This window comes from Cynocephalus volans, chromosome 2 (genome assembly GCF_027409185.1).
Source record: "Cynocephalus volans isolate mCynVol1 chromosome 2, mCynVol1.pri, whole genome shotgun sequence".
In the NCBI taxonomy this organism is placed as follows: Eukaryota; Metazoa; Chordata; class Mammalia; order Dermoptera; family Cynocephalidae; genus Cynocephalus; species Cynocephalus volans.
Window position 1 is genome coordinate 176,705,983 of NC_084461.1, and position 25,799 is coordinate 176,731,781.

General features: G+C 38.3%; 1 protein-coding gene across 8 annotated transcripts; it reads right to left on the reverse strand.

The window, feature by feature from the left end:
• Positions 1 to 320: 320 nt before the first annotated feature.
• On the reverse strand, positions 321 to 25,528 carry ZNF84 (zinc finger protein 84). 8 transcript variants are annotated; one of them, XM_063085579.1, is made up of 7 exons: positions 25,443 to 25,528; positions 24,456 to 24,584; positions 23,081 to 23,193; positions 19,248 to 19,452; positions 10,007 to 10,133; positions 9,283 to 9,378; positions 321 to 4,234 (listed from the first exon to the last, which is right to left on the reverse strand). In XM_063085579.1, exons 4-7 carry the CDS (start codon positions 19,260 to 19,262, stop codon positions 2,253 to 2,255), a joined length of 2,220 nt encoding a protein of 739 aa, XP_062941649.1. In that variant the 5' UTR covers positions 19,263 to 19,452; positions 23,081 to 23,193; positions 24,456 to 24,584; positions 25,443 to 25,528; the 3' UTR covers positions 321 to 2,252. The 8 variants fall into 8 exon arrangements, with proteins under 8 accessions (XP_062941649.1, XP_062941656.1, XP_062941655.1 ...); XM_063085586.1 differs by lacking the exon at positions 24,456 to 24,584 and adding an exon at positions 24,643 to 24,730 and having other exon boundaries at positions 25,443 to 25,525; XM_063085585.1 differs by lacking the exons at positions 24,456 to 24,584; positions 25,443 to 25,528 and adding exons at positions 24,643 to 24,730; positions 25,287 to 25,338.
• Between the last annotated feature and the right edge of the window lie 271 nt (positions 25,529 to 25,799).

The following is a 25,799-nucleotide window of genomic DNA, read 5'->3' on the forward strand; positions in this document are numbered from 1 at the left end:
TCATTTAAAGTCCTGACTTTCCAACAATGTTGCAAAATTGATAACTAAAGGAAAAATAATGTTAGAATCATAGGTATGATACACTGTACTGATAAACTATCTGAGCGTAAGAGAAGTCGTCTTGATTTACTAAGTTTCAAATCAAGCTCAGTCTTGGACTTTTCTGAATTTCATCACCATACAAAAAAATATTAACTTTGTCAAGCAACATTAAAAACACTACAAAATTCTAACTTAGCTAAGGGAATGGTTCATGCATTTTCAAAGGGAAGCATACTTACATAATGGTAAGTTTCCCAAGTGGAATGCAACTGGTGAAAGAAAGTGAACCACAAATATTTCAAATGATGAAATAGTGGAAATATTGCTTCCTAACACAGACAGTCCCTGACTTAGATGGTTCAACTCACATTTTTGCTTTACGATGGTGCGAAAGCAATATGCATTCAGTAGAAACCATACTTCAAGTCTTCATATGACCATTGTTTTTCACTTTCAGTACAATATTCAAGAAATTACATGAGATATTCAACACTTTATTATAAAAGAGCCCTTGTGTTGGATGATTTTGCCCAACTGTAGGCTAATGTGTCTGAGTACGTTTCTGGTAGGCTGGGCTAAGCTACGACATTCAGTAGATTAGTTGTACTAAATACATTTTTGACTTGTGAAATTTTTATTTATGATGGGTTTATTGGGATGTAACCCCACCATAAGTCAAAGAGCATCTGTACTTGTCCAGTAATCACGGAAATTTGCTGGTAGGCAAAATAGGCTTCCATGAACATGTCAAAATTTTTTCACCACCAAATTCTCGATATTTTACATCTTCCAAACAGTGACTATTAATTGGTTGCTCCATCTAATTTCTTACAAGACATTTTATAAAATACCAAAAACATAATAGCAGCACAAAGTATCCATGATACTCACCATAGTAAATTAAAATACAAGTTGTACTTGGGTTACATAACACAAGATATATATGTACACGTGTATGGAACATCTCACTAAATGAAGATAAAGATTCTGCACAGCACTACGTTCCTCCACTTAGTCTGAGTGCTGAGTAATACAGTTCACACTTTTCTTTTGCTCACTCAGTATCATGTATCATTATTGATGTTCTGTGTTTCCTGCCTTTGCATACTTATTAATGGGATTTTATATTAACTGTTTCTCAGACCCTGTGGAAGCATAAAACTTTAAATGTTAGTTTTTATACCTGAAGAGAGAGCTCTGTAACAACAGACCCCTCACCTATGCCAACAAGCAATAAAGAAAGAACAAATGTGGTATTATTACTTAACCTACTTATTCAGCAATAAGCCATGTTATATCAGTTTCCATTTTTACAGGATTGTTAAAACAGAAAAAACAGTGATACGTAGTGTGTCTTGACAGACATCAGAGGCACTATAAGGTAAATGCATTTCATGCTCCCTATTACATTAAATTATCATATGCAATTCCAAGATACAAAACACATTATGACACAGTAAAATAAGCCATAAGTGCCACTAAAAAATTTCTTACTCAGATGTTTCATTGATTAATTTATTCACATATATTTTAAGATTCACACCTCAGAGTTAACATCTGTCAACTACTTAGAACTGGGTATTTTTGGTACCCATGTCTGTAAAAAGTGTGTGGCTTCCCTTCATAGTATCATTTCTAGGGACACCTGTTTCCAATGTCTTTAAATTATTAGGTTTATCCACAATATGAATTCTCCAAAATACGATATAGTTGGGTTTCTTCCTGCAGATTATCCCATACTTCATATTTTCATAGAATTTCAATCCTAAGGGCATTTTATGTACAATGAGCTGTCACTTCTTGATGAAAATATTGCCTCATAGGGCTTTCCCTCATCCCCAGTGGGAATATTTCTTATATTTCTAACTAATGAGATTTGACCTCTGGAAGGATTTCTGATATCTACCATATGCAAAGGATTCCTCTTTGCTGTGAATTTTCTACTTTATAAGGCTTAACTAAGGTTTGACAGGTTTTTGAGAGCCACTGCATTCATAGGTTCGTTATACTCTATGAATTCTGATATATAAGCAGGCTTACCTGCTGAAACCTTTCCCTACATAACCTTACTTATTGAGTTCCCACCATAAAGGAGTACTCTGACATATAATGCGGACTTGACTGTTGTCTAAAAAATTTACCATAATTGCATTTCCTGAAGTACATACAATGAGGTATGATCTCTGCCAAAGACTGTATTAATTGCATTCCTAGGATTTCTTTACTGCATGAGTTCGCTGATGATTAATGAGCTGTGACTTCTGTGAGAAGGCCCTCCCACATTCACTGCATTGAAAAGGCTTCTCTCCTGTATGAATTCTCTGATGATTAACAAGCTGTGACTTCTGAGAGAAGGCCTTCCTACATTCACTGCATCCATAGGGTTTCTCACCTGTATGTGTCCTCTTATGTGGTATAAGGTGTGACTTCCGAGAGAAGGCTTTGCCACATTCCCTGCATTCAAAGGGTTTCTCTCCTGTGTGTATTCTCTGATGATTAATGAGACTTGACTTCTCCCTGAAGGCTTTCCTACATTCACTGCATTCATAAGGCTTTTCTCCTGTATGAGTTCTCTGATGTCTAATTAGCTCTGACCTCTCAAAGAAAGCTTTCTTACAAAGACTGCACTCATAGGGTTTCTCTCCTGTGTGAATTCTCTGGTGAGTATTTAGCTGTGACTTCTGAGAGAAGGCTTTTTCACAATCCCTGCATTCATAGGGTTTTTCTCCCGTATGAGTTCTCTGATGAGTTGCAAGACTTGACTTCTCACCAAAGGCCTTCCCACATTCAGTGCATTCATAGGGTTTCTCTCCTGTATGTGTTCTCTGGTGTGATATGAGATGTGACTTCTGACAAAAGGCTTTCCCACATTCACTGCATACATAGGGTTTTTCTCCTGTATGAATTCTCTGATGATTAGTGAGACTTAATTTTTCGCTGAAAGCTTTCCCACATTCACTGCATTCATAGGGTTTTTCTCCTGTGTGAGTTCTCTGATGCCTAACAAGCTGGGATTTCCTGCTGAAGGCTTTCCCACATTTGATGCATACAAAGGGCTTCTCCCCTGTGTGTGTCATCTGATGTGATATGAGATGTGACTTCTGGGAGAAGGCTTTCCCACACTGAATGCACCCATGGGGTTTCTCTCCTGTATGGGTTCTTTGATGATTAATGAGACTTGACCTCTCTCTAAATGCTTTCCTACATTCACTGCATTCATAGGGCTTCTCTCCAGTATGAACTGTCTGATGTCTAATGAGCTCTGACTTCTCAAAGAAGGCTTTCCTACAATCACTACATCCAAAGGGTTTTGTACCTGTGTGAGTCCTGTGATGTGTAACAAGTTGTGACTTCCTGCTGAAGGCTTTCCCACATTCCCTGCATTCAAACGGTTTCTCTCCTGTATGAATTCTCTGATGGTTGATGAGATTTGACTTTTCACTAAAGGCCCTCCCACATTCAGTGCATCCATAGGGTTTTTCTCCCGTGTGTGTCCTCCAATGCGATATGAGATGTGACTTCCGGGAGAAGGCTTTCCCACATTCACCACATTCATATGGTTTCTCTCCTGTATGTGTCCTCTGATGGGATGTGAGCTGTGACTTTTGGGAGAAGGCTTTCCCACACTGGTTACAATCATAAGGCTTCTCTCCTGTATGAGTTCTGTGATGTGTTATAAACTGTGACTTCTGAGGAAAGGTTTTGCCACATTTACCACAGCCATAGGCTATTTCTCTTATATGTCTGCTCTGATGTTTAATGAGACTTGATTTCTTACTGAAGCGTTTCCTACATTCACTGCATTCATAAAGTCTCTCCCCTAAACGAGTTCTATGATATATGATAATCTGTGACTTTTTGTAGCTATCTTTATCATATTTATCACATTCGTAATATTTTAACCAAGCATCAGTTTCCTCAGGCCTGGTATGGAGAAACAGTTTATCAAATACATTAAAGTCATCTGATTCTGTTGTTCCATAATCTGCTTTTGGAAGAAGCAAATCTAAATGACGTTTTAAAATCAATCCATCTAAATCACCTTCACTGCTTGATTTCCTTAGAGGAACAAAGTTCATGCTCTGATCGAAATCTTTTCCAAATATGTCATATTCATGACTTCTTTTCATATTTTTAAGCTTGTCTTGGTTATCCTGGTGCCACATCATGTGACTGTCTACTTGCCAGACTTCTATAAAGGAAACAAAAAACCTGTTTTGGTTGTGCTCACTGAATAAAACACTAGAAATGCTATGTTGAGGGGCTGACTGCTTTTTAAGGTTTAGTTGCCTAGTCTGAAATAAGTCCCAAGTATAATAACTATCCTCTAAGTACTGAAAAATAATAGAAATGCTGAAAACAGGAAGAGGAAACTGTAGATTAAATTACCTTTGGTTGTTGACAAACATAAGTTTATTAAATGGGGAGAGAATGTGAAAAATATATGAAGAGCAATGAGGAACAAAGAAAGGAGGTCAGAAGCAGCATTGATCCAATATTCTTAGGCATCAATTCTCTCAATACTTTTTGAGTATATATCATGCTCCAGGCAGTGTGTGAGGTACTGGAGATACAAGAGAACAAGATTGATAAGCCCCTGCCGTTATGAAACTTACATTTTAATGGAAAAGATAAAGAAAAAATAGGTAATATTTAAAAATGACAAAACTATACCCTGCGGAAAATGAACACATTTGATAGAGTAATTGGTTAAAGCAATTTCAAGCTGAAGGAATGAGAAATATTTTGTGTTTTTTTCCCCATTCTCACATTTCCTGAAAGTTTATTTAAAGTTGCCATATACATCTCCACCATTATTACCAAGAAAGCCACTTCATACAAAACATTCTGAAAACACATCACCTTTCACCTACATGGTTCCAGCACAGAACTTAAAAGTCCATGTGTACTTTCACGGACTATCCCAAGATACAAGTTCCCAGTCTGAAAGTATTCAGACAGTTTGATGTCATTCATCATAAAGCTCTATTTCTATTATCCTCACATCATAACCACTTATGTTATTGTTAAAAGTGCTCTTCAAAAACCTATTTTTCAATAAGAACCTATACTTAGAATTTTTTTGTGAGGTCATACCTAGAGGTAAAAAAAATAATGTGAAAACTTTTTGCACATTCAAATGTCAACTGAGGGCAATACATTTGTGGTAAACTCACAACTCAGTGTTGGTCATAAATGATATTTTGGAGGTAGAATCAACATTTGCTGTGGACAGGATAAGGGAAAGGAGGACATCAAGAATGATCCAGAGGTATGGGGCTTGAGCAATTGGTGAATTTTGGTGTTAATTACTGAGCTGGGGAAGACTGAGGGAGAAAGAAGTCTGGAGGTTAAAATCAAAACTCCACTACAGACATATTAATTCTGAGATGTATGTGAAGAATTTGAAAAATTAATTTACAGATATTCCATTAAATAAAATGGAACACCTATAAATTAAACATACAACATTTGTTACTTTAAATGTTATCACATTATTAAACTAATTAAGGACACATCTGAAATTTTCATCTAACTTCCTCCAAATTTTAGTTTAACTTTTTTCCTGTTAGAAATATGGGATTGCCTTATATCTGGTCATTTGTGGTATATCTGAAATATTCCTACTCTCTCTGCTGTAGTCTAATCCATCCTATCATCTCAATGAAATATCTTTCTAATTGGTTTCCATGCTTCCAATTAATTTTCTACTGTGTGGTGAGATTAAACTTTAGAAAGTGTAAATCAGATAATTTTATTTAAAATTATTCAAATACCCCGTAATTCCTTTCTGCTGCTTGCATGCTGGTGTACCATCTGGTTCCTGCACTCTCTCCAACATCTCTACTTCCCTGGCACATTGACCTCCAGCCACATGGGCTTAGTTTCTGTTCCTTAAAGTCACTAAGAAGCCTCTCTCTGACTTAACACATTCATACTTGTAATTCCTTTTGGGGACACTTTTTTCCAATTCTTCACACAGAGTGCTCACTTCATTCTTCATATCTAGAATTGGCTTCTCTGTGTTATTCTGTTATGAGCTGATTGACTGTGTTTCCTCAAAATTTGTATCTTGAAGCCCTAACTCCCAGTGTGTCTCTATTTGGAGATGGGGCCTCTAAGGAAGTAATTAAGGTGAAGTGAGGTCAGAAGGGTGGGACCCTGATCCTACAGAATTAGTGTCTTTATAAGAAGAGACACCACAGAGATTGCTCTCTCTCTCCACACACATGAACCAAGGAAAGGCTGTGTGAGGACAGAGTGAAAAGGTGACTGAGGACAGAGTGAAAAGGTGACTGTCTACAAGCCAGGAAGACAGCCCTCACCAGAAAGTGACCATGCTGGCACCCTGATCTTGGACTTCCAGCCTCCAGAACTGTGAAAAATAAATATCCATTGTTTAAGCCACGTGGTCTATGGTATTTTGTTATGGCAGTCTGAGCAGACTAATGCACTCTCTGTTATATCACCTAATTTATTCCTTTAACAGCACTTATCATGGCCTGGATTTTATCTTGGCTATTTGCTAACTTGTTCATTTTCTTATCCTCCCACTAGAAAGTTAGCCCTATGTGGGAAGGAAATGTATCTCTCGTGCTCCTTACTGTACCCAGAGCACCCAGCACAATACCTGAGAAGTAGAAGAAATCAATAGATATTCAATTTTCTCTGAACTGCTAAAGCAGTCTGTGCAGAAGAGTCAGCGTCAGTCCTGAGGCTGCTACCCATAGGAAGGCCTGCTTGTGAGCATGGCCCTTGGCTGGCATCTGACAATTTGGGTTTCAGGAGTGTTCCCACCATTCTGTAACTGATAAAAACTGCTCACTGTGCCCAGACTGTATACAGACAATATGATCTAGGTTTAGCACCTTTCTCTTTCTGGGAGTATGAAATGTTGGCATATGCTAGTGAGTTTCCAATGAGCTTCCTTGGGCAGGAACATCAAACACATGTTACTGCATTTTGTTGCAGGGGGAGAGTAAGCTCTGTGTGACCCTCAAGGGAGGGAGAAGCATGGGAAATCTGCATGCAATTATTCCAGACTGTGCGTGAGCCCTACTATGTCACTGTAATAGATCTTAGGCCTAAGTACAACTATATGCTGAGTCCCATGAGTCCTAGTGACTCTCCCAAAGTGAGGGTGGTCTTGGGGATCCCAACACCCAGTCCATTTGTATAATTAATGATGACAATTAACCTTGCACTGCATTGCAATGAAACATAAATGCTCAATGTTTAAGTGCCAAATTTTAAAAACCAGATGCAACTGTCTTATCTTCTTAACTAAGTTCTATGCTTCTGGAACTTATTTTTTGCTTTCTTACTTTTTAGCCCCTTTCAGTAATCGTTAAAGTGGGGGTTCTCAACTAAAGGGGGCATATATAAGTCACAAGAAGTTTCTCAAATTACAAATGCCAGTCTTACCATACCAAATTTTAAAAACTAGACATACACCACTCTAATAAATCAGTTTCTGGTATTGGATCCATGTTGTCTGCAGTTGGAAAAAAATCTCCAGGTAATGTTATGCACACCCTAGCTAAAAACACCTGTATAAAACAGGCTTGTAGAGATAAAGTTATTGAATAAATATTACACGTTCCATAACTGAAGTGAATGTATTAAGTTATAATCCCCTGCATCTGCATGTGCAAAGATCAGATAACATCCAAATAAAATATTATATACACTGTGGTCAGGTCTGGGATAGGGCTTCAAAGAAAGGTGAGAAAAATTTAGGCTGGAATGTTCAAAGAACACTTCTTGAATATGAATGCAGCGAAAACTGAGTTTCCACAGAAAGGATGAAGACTTTCTAGATAATTATTATAGCGCCATCAAAAGTTCAGATACAGAGAATAAATATTACATGTCTGAAAACACTAAAAAAGGTTTAAATGGAGTCAACCATGAATTTGGGGGACAAGGGAGGAAATAACTAAACAGGCAATATGGTGTCATACTATGTAGGTCCTTGGAAAAGGAGGTTACAAATCAGCAGACACTACATTTGCCTCACCCACACTCCTTAGCTAAATTCAGAGGACGCCTGTAGCTTTGATGGACAGTTCCTTAACATAGGACCTACCCCAGGGACCTGCATCTCTTTGCCAAAGACCTTTATTAGGCTGCAAGTGCAAGCGTGGTCCATGTGCAGGGACTCTGGACACTATGGGGACTTAATATGCCCTGGAGCAATTCTCAACCACTGAGAGATGAGAGCTGGAGAATAAATACCCTGGCCTCCTGGTTCCTCAGAGGGTTAAGTCTGAGGTATCTTCTACCAGTGCCTGGCCAGGCTCTTGGCAGAACTGAGCCCCAATGCCCACAGCAGCATTCTGAGCATCATCCCACCCTTCACTGGCATTACCCCACCATCTCACTTCCCCATTCTCCCATCACACTTGTGGAGACCACATCCCCAGTAAATTCTTACACTCAGATGCATATGTCAGGGCCTGCTTTTGAGGGAACCTGAAGTAAGTCAATGTCACATAGCAAATAACTGAGCAGAGCAGTGCTGGATGCTTTAGGAAATCAAATATGGTGGTATCATTTAAGATAACGCATAAAGATTAGAATCTGGATCTGTCTAGCAATTTGATAACTTCAGGAATAAGGCATCATGGGCCTGGTTTTAAGAGGGAGTTGAGGCGAGAAGGCTTTTAAAAGATTCTCCAAAGAATAAAAAAACTTAAAAACACTAATGAGAAAGGATGGTAGAAAGAGATTCTTATACTCCATGGTGCTGAATCTATAGAAAGAGCACAGCAGAACCTAATTTAAGAAGGCGGATAAGGATAAATTGTTCGGAAGAAAATGGTTCCATCTTTGGAGATAATGAGAGAACAGAGAGCGGCTTCACAGGGAGGCCCTCTGCGCATCAGAGACACCCAAATTGAGGGGAAAATCAAAATTCTTGAATGGACAAGCAAAGGTGTCTTTGAGCATAGGAGAAGGAGGAACAGAAGACCAAACAAGAAGTCAACGTCCTACATGTGACAGGCAGGGAAGTGTCACAGCTCAGATGAGGGGGATACATCTCATGTTAAGCTACAAAGAAGCCACATCTAAATGCAATTCACCCAAGCAGCTAATGTCAATTGTTCTGAATCACCAGCAAAGGTTTGAAGACTTTGAAAAGAACTCTTTAAAGCACATTCCAAAGACACCGACCTGTCACTGACTAGCTGAGCCTCAACTTGTATTTCCTCCCACCTGCCTCATTCTCACACTCACCTGGAGAGTCTGAACTTGGAATTTCTCCATCTCCTATCCATGGCTCTTCTCCTTGCTCCAATTTCAAGATGACATCTGGTTTCATGATTTCATACCCTGTTCAGGCGAAATCACACAGGCCTTGGGCCCAACTGCTTGGGCTTTAGGGCCTCTATGAGCCAGGTTTAACATCAGAGTTGGCCTGACCAAGCTGTATCTCAACAGAATAAATAATTCTCAAAGTTAGAGTAATGGTCTCCCTGTTGGCTAATAGGGTCTAAGAATCTTTGACCTCTACAATCCGAGTCCAAAACAACCCAACACTTCAAGGCTCTGCAGCCATTGTGTTCAAATCCAGATGCTTCCATCTACAAGCTGTCAGTCCTGGGGAAAGTTACTTGACCTCTCTTTCCCTCAACTTTCTCATCAGGAAAAATGGATCATAATTGTACCCACCCAAAAGGATTGCTTCAATAATTAAATGAGTTAATATGTGTAAAGCCCTTGAGACAGTATGTGGCACATGGTAAGTTACATACTACTCAGAGGCTGCACAACAAACCTAACTTCATTAATGGAAGGGGAGGTCCAAATATTTTCCTGGTGTCAGTCCAAAAAAACTTTGATCTCCTAAGTTTTGGTCCAAAAATCATTAAATATTTGAGTAGCCTATAGCTCTCAGTAACTAAAAAAGAAAAGCAATATATTGGGCACAACCCAAGGCAATCAAGGAAGCTTTTCTTACCCAGTGACACAAGGCTTCCATAGTTCTCCAACATGACATCCTTGTACAAGTTTTTCTGACAGGGATCTAGTAGTTGCCATTCTTTTTGTGTGAAATCCACAGACAAGTCTTCAAATGAGAACGCCTCCTGTAAGAACACAATTCTAGTGAATCTGAAGCAGTTATCACCACATGGTGTACACAAAGTGCCCACCATGTCCCTACCTTTGCATATTTTGTGTGATAAAATGTCATTGTGCATTCTTCATCCTTCCATTTATACAGCACATGAAACTGAAATAGATAATTTCAAATCCCCTGATCCACCAACAGAATATTTACTGAACCTCAAATCTGGCATTACTGAAAGAGGTAGTAGCAAAAAAAGATAAAACAATATTCTCAAAAACTGCTTAGTCTTGTAGAGAGCTGCCAATATGTACACCTATAAATAAAATAAAATGCCAGCCTAGACAGAAGTGAAGGGAAGGTAAAATGTGGATAAGAAGCAGGAAGAGCATCACTCTAGTTGAGGATCAAGTTAGCTGTATGGAAAAGGTAAAGTTTGAGATGAGTTTTAGGAATTTAGTAAAGTTTTCCACAAAAAAGATGGTACAAATGCATTCTGGGAAGCAGCAGCTCTCATACAGGACAAAAAACTCGCTAGGGTTGAGGAGGTGTAAACCCTTTAGTCAGACAGGATAATAGTGGACAGGACAGGGATTAGATTAAAGGTTACAATGGCAGGAGGGGCAAAATGAGGTTAACACAGTTATACACCTTGTTGCCAACAGTTAGCCATGAAATATTTCCTAAACAAAGGGAAGTGTACCACACAACCAAAGTTAGGCTGCAGGAAGGTGACTGGATTTGGGATCAAGATGGATTTCTGTCCCAAAGTCTGAGATAACAAGAAAACACAAACACACACACATCTTTTAAAAATCTAGAATACCATCTGAAAATAAAAAAATAAGAAATCTGACCCTAAATATGCGCTATACTTTGAGAGGAGTCAGTGAGTTGAAGACAGATCAAAAGAAAGTATCCATTTTGAACAGAAAGAAAAAGACTTAAAAATGGACAGAGCTCAGGACACTGTCAAACTACCAAAGGATCTGACATCAGTGTCACAGAAGTCCCAGAAAGAAAAAGAAAGAGTATGGCGGAAAAAAAGTTTTAAGAAATGATGGCTGAATGTTCCCTAAAATTGGCAGAAGATATAAGTCCACATATTCAAGAAGCTCAAACTGGATAAACATAAATAAATCCATGCTTAGACACATCATAATCAAACCACTACAAAATAAGACAAAGAAAATCATTACATCACTTATAGGGAACTTATAGTATATAGTATTCTTACAGTAATTCCAGTAACTGCAAATTCCTTATTAGAAAGAATAGAGGCCATAAGGAAGTGGAACATTTTTAAAGTGCTGAAAAGAGAGATCTGTTAACCCAGAATTCTGTATCTAGCTTAAATATTCATCAGGAGTGATTGCAAAATAAACACTTTTTAATAAAAAAAAAAAAAAAAAAAAAAGATTGGAGGCCAGCCAATCTGCACTAAAAGAATTACTAGTGGAAATGTTCAGATAGAAGGGAAATGATACATGATACCAGAGTGCAACTTGGAAAATCAAGAATGAAGAACAACGGATGGCAGATGTCTGGGCAAATATAATACACCATTCTGCTTCTCGTGAGTTCTTTACAGTTTATTTGATGGTTAAAAGCAAAAACTGTAACATTCTCTGATGAGTTCTCAATATGTCGGTGCAATATATAAGACAGCTATTAATGTAAAGGAGAGAGTAAAGAGACCTAAATAATGGTACAGTTTCTACATTCCCACCAAAGTGGTACAATAAAATGGAAAACTTTTACACTTCAAAAGTCACCATAAGAAATGAAATGACAAGACACAGACTAGAAAAAATATTTGCAAATCATATTTCTGACAAAGAACTTGATCCAGAACATACAAGGCTACTTCAGAAAGTTCATGGAAAAAGAGAATTAAAAGATAATAGAATCTTTCCATGAACTTTTTGAAGTACCCTTGTATAAGGAACTCTTATAACTCAGTAATAGGACGACAAACAACCCAATTACAAAACAAGCAGACTATGTGAACACATTTCATCAAAGAAGATAAAAGAATGGCTAATAAACACATTATGACATCACCATCATTAGTCATGAAGGAAATGTAAATTAAAACCATGACAACGTACCACTTCACACTCACTAGAATGGCTATAATCAAAAAGACAGATGAGAACAAGGGTTGGAGGGGCTGGCTGGTTAGCTCAGTTGGTTACAGCCAAGGTCAAGGGTTCAGATCCCTGTTTGGCCAGCCACCAAAAAAAAAAAGAAAGAAAGAACAATTGCTGAAAGGATGTGGAGAAACTGAAACCTCATACTGGCAGGAATATAAAATGGTTCAGGCACTATGGAACTGTGGCAGTTTCTTAAAAAGTTAAATATAATTTTACCATGCAACCCAACAATTCCACTCTTGGGTATGTACTCAAGAGAAATAAAAACACGTTCATACAAAACTTGTACATGATTGTTCATATCAGCATTACTTATAATAACCAAAAAGTGAAAACAACTGAAATATCCATTAAGTGGTGAATGGATAACAAAATGTGGTATAACAATACAATAAAACACTATTCAGCAATAAAAAGGAATTAATTTCTGACATATGCTAAAACATGGATGGACCTCAAAAACATTGTGCTAATTGAAAGATGCCAAACACAAAACTACATATTATATAAATCCATTTACATGAAATGTCCAAAAAGGCAAACCCAGATAGAGAGTAAGCAAATTAGTGGTTGCCTCAGGCTGGGGTGGGAATGGGAACTGACCACAAAATGTCACAAAGATTCTTTTGGGGTTATGGAAACCTAAAACTGGTCTGTAATGATGGTTATTCAACATAAATTTAATTAAAAATCACAGAATCATACATTAAAACAGGTGGATCTTATTGAAGTCATACTTCAATAAAGCTGTGAAAAAATAATTTTATATATATATATATTTTTTGCGGGGGGGGGGGGAGGTTGGCTGGCCAATACGCAGATCCAAACCCTTGACCTTGGTGTTATAACACCATGCTCTAGTCAACTGAGCTAACTGGCCAGCCCAAAAAGATAATAATATTTGAGAACTTAGACAAAATAGCTATATTACTTGAAAAACAATGTACCCAAAGTGATGCAAAAAGAAACTAAATCTGAATTAATCTTGTAATCAGTAAAGAAATTGACCCCACAATTTAAAACCTTCCCTCAAAGGAAACTCAAGGTCTAGATGGCTTCAGGGGTGAATTCTTCCAAACGAATAAAATGATCTTACACAAATTCTTTCAGAGAATATAGAAAGAGTGCAAACCCCTCAACTCATTTAATAAGCCCAGCAGACCCCTAATCCCATACCTGACAAGGACATACCAAGAGAATTACAGGCAAATAACTGCTGCAACAAAGAATCAAAATTCCTAACAAAGGGCTGGCCAGTTAGCTCAGGTGGTTAGACTGTAGTGTTTTAACACGAAGGTCAAGGGTTCAGGTCCCTGTACTGGCCAGTGACAACGCCCCCTCAAAAAATTCCTAACAAAATGTTAGCAAATTAAATCAAGCCATATATAAAAAACATGATATGGCTCAACCAAAGGAGGTTTCCTCCAGTAATGCAAGGTACATTTAACATTCAATAGTCAATATAATTAATCACATTAACACAATAATGGAGGAAAACCATGATCACTTCAACAGATGCAGAAAAGGCATACGATGAAATATATACACTATCGACAAACTAGGAAAAGGAGAGAACTTAATCTGGTAATCCTAATCTACAAATTGTCTACAGAGAGCATCACATTTAATGGTGAAATACTGATACTTATCTCCTGAGGACCAGAATAGCACTAACAGATTTTTTTTGGTTATAACTGATAATGTTCTATATCTCTGCACCATAGCAGCCCTGCCCACAGGTCTCCACTGAACATTCCAAAGGTGACTAAGTAACTTTTAAATTTCATTTAATTTTAATTAATTTAAATTTAAATGGCACATGTAGCTAGTGGCTATGCTGTATAATAAAGAACTTGTCCTGGGTTCCTGGGATGGAGTTTCCAAAGCCTTGGAATTTCTCCAGTGACAGGAGTGTCTTTGTTATTCATGGTGGGCTCTTCTGAGTTTATGCTAAAAGATGACTCATGGCAGGCCCCTAGATAATATCAGGATGAGGACTAGCCATGCTAGAAAGACTAACCATGTGACTAGAAGGTTGGGGCTCTGAGCCAGGTGGTATCAGCCCAACCTCCAGGGAGGAGAGGAAGGCTGGAGATGGAGTTCAGTCACATGGCCAATGATTCAATTAGTCATGCCTATATAATGAAACCTCAACAAAAGGCCTGGACACCAAGTCTCAGTTGGCTTCCTGGTTCATGAACATCCCAAGAGTGTGACATGTGTTTCTCCATGGGAAGAGTGAATGGAAGCTCCAATGTTCAGGACCCTCCCTGACTTTACCCCATGTGGCTCTTCATTTGGCTTGTCCTTTACAATAAAATTATACTGCCTAGGACCTCCAGTATAATGTGGACTAGAAATGGTATTAGGGAACGTCTTTGTCTTGCTCTAGGTCTGTACTGTGTTGAGCTAGTGCATTACTGCAATTCAATTCTGATGTTAACCACTCAGAGGTTATAGACTTCACAGGTTAAGGGAACAATCCCCAACAAGACTGCCCTCACTATACACTGTACAGTGTTTTCCTGAGTTCTGTGAGTTGTTCTAGTCAATTATTGAACCTAGGAGGGTGTGAATTTGTAGCCAGTTCTTTTGAAGTGCAGGTGACCTGGGGAGCCCCAAACCTGCAGCTGGCAACTGAAGTGAGGGCAGTTGTTGAAGAAGGGCAGAAGATGGGTTGTAGTATAGAATCTTCAACTTTATGAATGAACTTCTCATACTGTTAACATTAAAATCCATTGTTCTATCTTGTTCTTTGAACAGATCTTTTACCAACATTAATGATTTTATAACATCAGTTATGGGTCATCTGGAAAACACTGGTTTCCTGAGTTAAAATCTCTCACATACACACAAAATGGCTTTACCAGTTAATTCTGTAAACATTTAATGTAGGAATAATTCCAATTTTAACAAACTCTTACAGGAAATAGAAGCAAGATCATGCCCCCAAACTTTCTGATACCAGCATAATCTTGATACCAAAACCAAATACGAATACTACAAAAAAGGAAAAGTAAAGGACAACTTACACGTGAAAATTGATGTGAAAATCCTGAACAATGTTATCAAAGTACATTGTAGAATATAAAAAAAGTAAAATAAGGGCCGGCCTGTGGCTCACTTGGGAAAGGGCGGTGGTGAGAACACCAAGGCCACGGGTTCGGATCCTACATATGGATGGCTGGTTGGCTCACTTCGGTGAGCATGGTGCTGACAACACCAAGCCAAGGGGTTAAGATCCCCTCACCAGTCATCTTTAAAAAAAAAAAAAAAAAAAGTAAAATAAACCAAGACTAAGTTGGAGTTTACCCCAGGAATTCAAGGTTGGTTTATGTAGTGGATTGAATTATGTCTCCCCAAAACTCCCTGAAGCTTGAATTGTGTCCCCCAAGTTTTATGTATTAGAAACTTAGCCCCCACTGTGACTGTTAAGAGGGTCAGAAATCCTATTATGGTAATCGAAAGGTGGAGCCCTGAAGGGGTGATTGGATTGTAGGACTGTGCAGTAGTGAATGGATTAAAAATGGTGATCAGGAGCGTGGTTCTGAGGGCTTTAAAAAAAAGAGGAGAGTCTGTCTTGCTCTCTCTCTCTCTGCTCTCTCTGCTTCCACCATCTTGCAATGTGAGACCCATGGGTCACTGTCACCACCACCAGATGGACTTTGGACTTCTCAGCCTCAGAAACTGTAAGCAATAAATTTTGTTTTCTTTTTAAATCACCCAGTTTAACATTTTATTTCTTTGTGGTTTTTTTTTTGTTTGTTTCTTTGTTTGTTTGGTGGCTGGCCAGTACAGGGATCAAATCACAGACCTTGGTATTATTAGCACCATGCTCTAACCAACTGAGCTAACCAGCCACCCTGGTTTAACATTTTAAAAAATCAATGACATTCACTATTTTAACAGATTTAAAAAAATACGTAATCACTTCAACAGATACAGATAACACATCTGATAAAATTCAATATTTACAAATAGAAGAAAGCATATCACAAGACCTACAAATAACAGAAAAATCTAACTCAGAGTTTTTAAAAAGCACATTTAAAATTTTCAAAAAGCTCAGTTGGTTAGCGCGTGGCCTAATAACATCAAGGTCAAGGATTCAGATCTCTGTAGTGGCCAGCCACCAAAAAAAAATTTTTTTCAAAAGGTAGGTAGGCCTAGACTTCATAAGGAAGGCATATAAAAGTATGAAGAAAAACAAGCAGACAGAAAAAAGAACAAATTAACACACTAAAAATTGAAAAATAACCGTCTATTTTTTTATAAACCTCCTGGCAAACTAGGAATTCCATGGAATTTATTTTTATCAAAAAATATTATTGCTGATATTTTTGTGAATATGGAAAAGCCAATCAAATCTAAAGAAATACAACTAGAATTAATAAGTGAGTTTTAAGTTGTTCCTGGAATATAAAGTCCATATGCAAAAATCTAGTGTATTTCCATGTTTGGCAACAAAAATTTTTTAATTAAAAAAATATTAAGTATCATTTACTGTAGTAATGGCTAACTGTAGATCTGGGGTAGAAAATGAAAAAACTGTGCCTTGATATATTTTGTCGTGTTACAAAGCAGGATTGCAGCTAATAAATACAGAAGAAATGATAGAAGTAGTATATCACCATTCTGCAGCTTCCAATGAAATAATCCATCCAGGCAATGATCACAAAAAGCTGCTAACATGACAAAAAGATAGATAAGCAGACATTACGTGCCCCCTGAAAGAAGCACATACACAACCTCTGAAGTATTCTTGCCAAAAAAATCAAACATGAATCTGATCAAGCCTCTAGATCAGATCTGTCCAACAGAACTTTCTCTGATGATGGAAATATGATTTATCTGTGCTATCCAAATCACTGTAGTCCAATTTGTAGCTACTGAGCACTTGAAATATGGCTAGTGTGATAGAGGGATTTAATTTTAATTAATTTAAATGTAAATAGTCTTATGTGGCCAGTGGCTTCCGTATTAGACAGCACAACTCTAAACCTACCAATTTATAGCAAATACAGGTGACAAAGAACATATTAACACCATGGGGATGCAATAAGCAAAATCCAGACAGTGGAAACTTCTTCAACAAATTGTTTGGCTAGAAAAAAAATAGGAAGAGCCAAGAGATTAAGAGATGTACAAGACTGATCAACCAATTACACTGTATGAATTTTATTCGGATTCTGACTCAAACTGCAAACAACTTAGGAATTTTATGAAACCACTGGAAATTTGAACACTGACTAGATTTGGTGACATTAAGAAGCTATCTTAATTTGGGGGAAGGTTGCAATTGCAATAAATCTCACAAACAAAATGTTAAGTTAAAGAAGTAAGACACAAATGAGTATATATCACAACAGACAAAACCAAACTATAGCATTTAAGGATTGAAAGTTAGGAGTAAAACTATAAAGAAAAGAAAGGAAAAGCTTACAAAAAAAAGTCAGGATCCTGGTTACCTTTGTCAGGAAGAAAAGGTTGTGACTGGGAGAGGGCACGTGAAGGGCCTCGTTTGGGATGGGAATGTTCTATTTCTTGACCTGAGTGGTAGGTTCATGCATATTCAGTTGATAATAATTCATTAAACTGTATTTTTATTTTTTATGTACTTTTCTGCATATGAATGAATTAGACTTTACATTTTAAAAAGGTAAATGAATAAATAATTACGGTCACTAAGTCCTGCTTTGGCAATCTACCCGTGGGTCATACTCTTGAGAAATACTATGAAAAACAGCCATAAGACCCATGTATTTATTGTATGATTTTCTCTTGAGGACATGAGCCACTATAGTAGTCCCCTTTGTATGCACAAAAGATACATTCCAAGACTCTCAGTGGATGCCTGAAACCATGGATAACACTGAACTCTATATATACTATGCTTCTCCTATACATACATATCTATAATAAAGTTTAATTTATAAATTAGACACACTAAAAGATTAACAGTAATAAAATAGAACAATTATAACAATATACTGTAATAAAAGTTACCACACGCTGTAGCCATAACTTTTGCAGTTTGAGGTGCGACAGCAAAACTAGCATGAATTTCTCTTCCCTTCTTCACAATTCCATGATGGATGATTCATTCTTACTTCAAATCTTAGCAAGCTCAGCATATGATTTTGTTTTCTTTCCCTACTGAGAACTTTCACCTTTTCATTTAAAGGAAGCACTTTATGGCTTCTCTTTGACATATCCAAATTGCCAGCATCACTACTCTTGCACTTTGAGGCCATTATTAAGTAAAATAAAGGTTACTTGAACACAGCACTGTGATACCACAACAGTAAATCTGATAATCCGATCTGATAACCCAGATGGCTACTAAGTGACTTAACAGGCAGGTAGCATATACAGTGTGGATATGGGATGATTCATGTTCTGGAAGGAACAAAGTAGGACAGCTCAAGATTTCATCATGCTACTCAGAACACTGCACAATTTAAGATTTATGAATTGCTGATTTCTGGAATTTTCCATTTAATATTTTCAGATTGCAGTTGACTGTGGGTAACTGAAACCACAAAGTGAAAACACAGATAAGGGGGACTACTGTATACCATTTATTTAAAGGCTTCACCAAGGAAAAAAATAGACACCTAATGACCAAGAAATATTTTCTTCCTATGAGGAATCAGTTTGCTTTTTCCTTTGAACTATGCAATTTATCTAAACATATGTATTTCTTTACTACAAATGTTAAAAATTTGAGATCGAAGTTTGTAGCTCAAATTCAATAATTATGTAGGACTCTATGGCTTATAAATATTCAAACCTTAAGTACTTTTCAAAGTTTTATAAGTTAATATATCACTACTCCAATTTTGCCCAATCCTGATCTTCTATTCTGATGATATTTTTCCCTGATTTCTTAACTATTTATACTTTTCTTTTTCAATGGAAGACTTACACATCTCTTCTAATCCCCTGAAAAAATGAGGAATAAACAAGCAACTCACCTGTAATGTGGTCATTTTCCGTTGCCAGTGCAAGATGATTAGCAAGACTGAGATCTGTTCTACTGTGTCTCTTCTGCCTCTGCCCCAAAGCTCTGGAGTGAAGTCTCGGCTAGGTCTTCTACAATGAGAATGAATTCCTGGCTCCAGGAACTCCTTTCTTATATCACATGAGAAGGCTTACTTGTGGGGAACCAGGATCTGTGGACTTAGGGACAAATGCACATCAACTGGTATGTTCTCAACGTGCCTGAGATCTTTTCCTCTCTTGCTAGGAACTAGGAATTCATGATCATCTAAGGTCAGAGTGTGTTTGCTACATAACTGACACAGGGCTCTCAGGGATAGAAACAGGATACAGTAAAATAGAACAGTAAAAGCTTATGTCTCTGCAAACAGATAAGGAAATATAAATAAAATAATCCTAAGATTCATTCAATAATTACTGTGGACAATGAAATATAAATCACTTTAATAGGTGCTGTGAAGGAAAAGACAACTCCTTTTTAGGAGATGGAATTTTTCAAAGCTTATATGATTTTGTAGTGTTTTAATATCTGATTTAAATTTGAGTTTTAATCAACTTTTATCCTTCACTGGCTATGTGACTTTTGGCAAAAACAAACTTCATCTTTCTGAGTTTTAGTTTCCTATTAAAATCTTCTATATCCTTATTTTTGTCTGCCAATTCTGTCAATTTCTGAAGGATGTTAAAATATCCCGATATGATTATAGATTGGTCAGTTTTTCCTTGTAATTCTATTGATATTTGGATAAGGCTATGCTGTTTGATGCATAGAGGTTGTACATTCCTGGAAAATTATTTCTTTAATCATTATGTAATGATACTCCATACCCCAAATAATGCTTTTTGCCTTAAAATATATTTTACTTTAGAAGAAGTTGGCAACATACCACTTTGTTAGTATTTGCTGGGTATGTCATCCTCCATCTAACTGCATTTAAAATTTCAGTATCATGTTTTGTCTCTTACAAGCAGCTGAGAGCTCAAATTTGTTGTTTTTTTAAAAAAATCCAAGCCAATAATCTTTTAACTGAGCAATTCAATACACTTACATTTACTGTGGTTCTTACCCTTATTATTGCTTCTTTTTTTCCCTCCTTCCTTGCCTTCTGAGCCTCTATTTCTCTATTTGCTAAAACGGTGAGGATAAAGTGGAACTCCCTAGGCTGGCCAGTTAGCTCAGTTGGTTAAAGCATAGCCTTACAACCCCAAGGTCATGGATTCAGATCCCCATATTGCCAGCCATACACACACACACACACACAAAAAGTGGACCTACTAGTGGGATTCTGAGGAACAAATGAGATTCTAAAAGTGACTGATGCCTCGTGATAACAACTAACATACGAGTGCTTTCTATATATAAGACAACAAAGCATTTTACAATTTAATTCTTACAGACAACCCTATAAGGCATTTAACATAATCTCCATTTTACAGAGAAAAAACTGAGACGCAGAGTGATGTAGAGTGTGCCCATGATTGCACAGCTGTTACACAGCAGAATTGGAATGTTATTTCTCTTTCCTGCTATGTTCAAGACATTTACTACAAAAAATCATAATGTCATTTGTTTATGTTTATGTACATACACATGCACAACATAAATCCTTGAATTAGCTCTTATTTCCAAGCACATATTCCATCACTTATTTCCACAAAAACACAAAGAACAGCCTGACTCACCCCCATATCATACTAAAAAGCAGCACTTAAAAAACCAAACTTCCCTTTCATGCCTTTTTGTGATTCAAAGTTCAGTGACAACTCAAAAACACAAAGTAGGGTTTCTCCCAATTTTATAAGAAATGATTCCTTTATACCCTAAATTGGGATAATATATGCATCTTAGAACAGTAGCTGGCACACAGTTATCACCAAACAAATATTAGCCATAATTATCACAAAAGTAAAATACAATGGCAAAATTTTAAAATGTATACAAGCTAAAAAGGAAGTAACTATTATCTATGATCTCACCATACCATAGTTAACCATTCTTAAGAGATGGTGGAAACTATGCTGATATTTTTAACAAAACAGAAACATATGGTCACATTTAACTATTTTTGTTTTTTTCCAGAACATCTTTCCAGATCAATAAATTTGTTTCTATAATATCAACAACTTTCTTACACAAAACAATGCAAAAGTAGAAAATCGTACTCATAATAGGAAAAAAAACCCATAAAATATGCAGGAATATACTTGATAAGAAATATTCAAGATCCATATGAAACAAACTAAAAACACCAATGAGGACTATAAAAATAGAATTTCATAAATGTATAATTTGGCCTTGTTCTGAGATAAGAAGATCTCACATTGTAATCTGACCCCAAATTATTTAAATCAACTCCAGTCATAATCTCAAAAAGCTTCTTTTTTTCCCCTGCTTCTGAGCAGGCTTGAATCAAAAAGTTTTTCTTTAACCAGCAAATCTGATGTTCATCTGTAAGAGAAAAGGTTCAGAAACAGCCTGGACACTTTTGGAAATATAAAATAATGAGTGTGAACAGGCCCAATGTAATAACACATATCACAGAACAATTGACACTGGCTACAGAAAAGATACACAGAAGAATAAAACATAACTGTCCAAATACATAAGAATTTAACATGTAATAACTGCAGCATTTTAAAGCCCTGAGTAAAACTGGATTATTTAATAGAAGTGATTAACATTTGAAAGAAAATAAAGATAACTATCTATTTTATACATTACAACAAACTACTCCCAGATAAATTAGAATTTATTTTTATTTATTCATTTATTTTTTACGGCTAGTCAAATGAAGCAGTGGGAGTGGAGAAGGAACAAAGAAATCTGTAACTGGTTGTGATCAATTAGTTGTAAACACTACTGCACTTGGACTGCCTAAATCAGAATATAAAATAATGAAAACCACAAAAATTCCTGAAGAAAACACAGGAAAATATTTGTGTAAGTTGGGGAAAGATCTCCCCATGTATGATACAAAAGGCAAAAGCTATAAAACTTTTTTAAAAAGTCAATAAGTTAAACCATTAAAAAAAGTAAAACCTGTTTGATTAAAAAAAATCATCACATGCACACACAGATGCATATACACACAAATGTCATTTCCTTTGCATCATGCTTTTACTTAATTTCATTTCACATAATAAAAATGTTGACATTGTGAAGAATGCTGATGTAAAACCATTCCCGTAAGCAGAAAGCCAAATTCACAATGTAATTTTAAAATTTCCTTTATAATCTTGTCAAAGACTAATTGATGAAGTTTAACTAGGTTGCAGTGAGAACTTATAAGTAGAAAGATCTACATGGAGATGACACAGATTTAGCGCAAAGAATATAAAGGGTTGAGAATTTTAGGTGAAAGCGATGTGATAAGCAATCAGTGTAGTATTAAAATATTTCTGATGATATTTAAATTTGTTACTAAAGGGCCGACCCCGTGGCGCACTCAGGAGAGTGCAGCGCTGGGAGCACAGCAGTGCAGCGCTGGGAGCACAGCAGTGCTCCCGCCGCGGGTTCGGATCCTATATAAGGATGGCCGGTGCGCTCACTGGCTGAGCACGGTGCAGCCCATCACAAAAAAAAAGAAAAAAAAAAAAATTTGTTACTCAGAACAAATTCACACTCTACACCTAACTTCACTAATTCAAACAAATGTTTTTGAAAGTTTGCCTTTGAGGGAGAAGCTACCCCTAAACTTATTCTCATACATTCGGCTCTCACATGTACTTTTAGCAAATAAGCCCTTCACTGTACAATTTGGCCCATTTTAACTTCATTGGTTGTGGTTTCTTGTTTTTTGTTTCGTACCTTGGCAGTTTCCTGCATAACACTGCAGCTCTCTAGTGACAGCTCTCACACTTATCTTCAGAAGGGACGGACAACCTTCACCATCATCCCGCAGTTCTACTCATCATCAAGTTCTAAGGGAATTTCAGGGAAACACAGAGAATAAAAAAATAACTTTTATTTGCATTTACTATGTGCCAGATGTTTTATACAACCATATGGTCTTTTTTTTTTAACATACCAGTACAAAAATAGCGATTAGGCACAGAGGTTCAGCAACTTGCCCAGCATCTATGACAAAGTCAGGAAGTGGCAGATCTGGGCCACTGGACCCATGCAGTCCATCCCACAACCTGTGACCACAACACAACCCCTCTGCAATACTGGAGGGTGGAGTGGGCAAAGGCCTCCAGTGTCCCTGTTTATATTTCCAGTACAGAACCTACAGTCTCTTACCCAGAACTGATATTACCAAAACAGACTAAAAATAAACACAAAAGAAAGATAAGTTATCAGGGGCCAGTTAAAAAAAAACTCCAGTTAAGTTTAAACTCCCCACTTGGGACAAAATATTTCAAGTTAAAAAAGATATTAATGATACATTGCAACAGCTTTAAGCAACATAAGTAGCATATTCCCAATTTTGCTTTTTTGAAGGAAATATAAATACATAAGATGCATCAAAAACATACATGCATTTACTCACTAAAAGAAATGCACCAAAATGCTAGCAGTAATTATCTCCTGTCAATGGGATCATGAATAATTTTTATTTTAGTCTGTTCATCAAGATGCTCCAAACTGACTACATATTTAAAATTTCTCATAACAAAAAAAAGTATACTCTTTTTCTTTTTTTGGTGGCTGGTCCATACAGGGATCAACCTTAGGCACTGATGTTATGGGCACCACACTCTAATCAACTGAGCTAACCAGCCAGCCCACATATTACTTTTTTATGTGAAAGTCCTTAATCCAAGAAAACAACAGGCAAGCAGAGCAGTTTCAGTCCAGCACCACATGGTTGAAACAAAGCAAATAAATAAATAAAATAAAGTATATTTTAATGACCTCAAAAGGCATCAGAGAGGTAAAGGAGAAAGAAAATAATTTCTTTTCACTCCCTCATTTTCAAAAGAAAAACATGAAACCCACAAATTGTGAGTGGACTGTCCAAAAGTAAATGGGAGAAGTCAGAAATTACTTCAGGCCAATGTTCCCGATGCCACACCAGCTATTGTCGAAAGTTTTGTACATTTGTTTTTCAAGTAGAAAAGCCCTTTTAAAAAAAAAACTCTGTCGATAAAAATTGAGCTGAACTGGGGGAAGCCAGGCTGCAGGAAGGATAAGTGTCCCAGCAATCAAGTCACCTTTACCACTGGATTTACACACTTACACAATAAATTCTTTCCGTTCAGCCATGGGTCCCAGCCCTTCAATCTGACCTGACTTGGAATGACAGCCGCAAACATCAAGGGACGCTTGTGTCATGTGGGTTAGGCACCATCACCTTCTAAAAATCAATCTGAAAGGAAACAGCCAAGACCCATAAAAACCCAATAGGATGCATCTATTTGACAGACCTGTAGCAGTTGCTGTCGGTCGCTAAGGTTTCCGCTACGGTTGTGAGAAAGAAGTCTTCGGCTTTCTGTCTGTCTGTGGCAGCCAAGACTGAATAGAGGAATACAAGGGGGAAGGATGGGGAGAGAATTTTTGCAACCAGGGAACACTGTGAAGAACCTGTTTTACTCCAAAGAAATATCCCCTATCACCCTGTCCTGGTTGACGAAATCTTTAAAAGCTTAAAGGTTAAATAGCAAGCCAGTGACCGACCCCTCCCACGCAGAGTGACGGACCACCCACCCCCCGGACGAAGGAGGGCCTGCGGGCTTCCCCAAGCCGGCAAAACGGCCCCTCCCCACTCACTGCCGCCCCACACTCTCGCCTCCCTCCACTTCTGACCCGCAGAGCCTCCGCCTGCACCCAACACCGGGAACCCGTACTGTCCGCCCCCGGCCCACCCATCAGTGACCCGACGCCGGCCCAGGCGCCCCCGCTCAGCCCAGTGTCCTCCAGACCTGGGGCCCAGCGGCGGCACCTCACCCGGCTCACTGCTGGCCCGTGACCGCCCCGTCTCCATGAACGCTGACGCCCACGGGCCGCGACGCCCAGGGGCAAACTCGGCCGCCCCTCAACCAACTGCTCCGCCCGCCACTCATCACCCCACCGAGAGGCCAGACGCCCACGGCTTCAGGCTCTGACCCGCCGCCCTGGCCTCCCAGGCGCGCACGCCACCCACGTGACGCCCCTGCCCCCTCGGCGCCACCCCGCCCCACGCGCCACCGGCCCTGGACTTGTGTGAGGCGAGAGACCCGCCGAGTACCAGGAGCCGCAGCGGGCATGGAGTCCGCGCGGGCGTGGGCGCGCGCCCTCTGACACGCGAGGCGCGCCCACGGTCACCTCTCACGGGGCAGCGAAGGACAAAGAGTGAGAAAGCTGCCTCCAAAAGCTCGGGCCGTGTGCCTGAGCCTGCGCGAGAGGAAGGCGCCACCAAACTACACCTCCCAGCATGCCCCGCAGGGCGTTGGCGTCCTGCGTCCCCGCACGCCGGCCGCCTAGAGACGCTGGCGATGCTCTCGCCGCCCCGCGAGCTGCGTGAAGACGTCTTGTGGGGAAGGTGACAGGAAAGAGTGGGAAACCGAATCCACCAATAGTTTTAAAAAGGACTAACGTTTTAAGA

Coding starts and splice junctions, on each gene's coding strand:
- ZNF84 (XM_063085579.1), bottom strand. Junction 9,379..10,006: donor TGGAAGCCTTGTGTCACTGG/GTAAGAAAAGCT, acceptor TCGCCTGAACAG/GGTATGAAATCATGAAACCA. Junction 4,235..9,282: donor TCCAAGTTCAGACTCTCCAG/GTGAGTGTGAGA, acceptor TTTCCTTTATAG/AAGTCTGGCAAGTAGACAGT.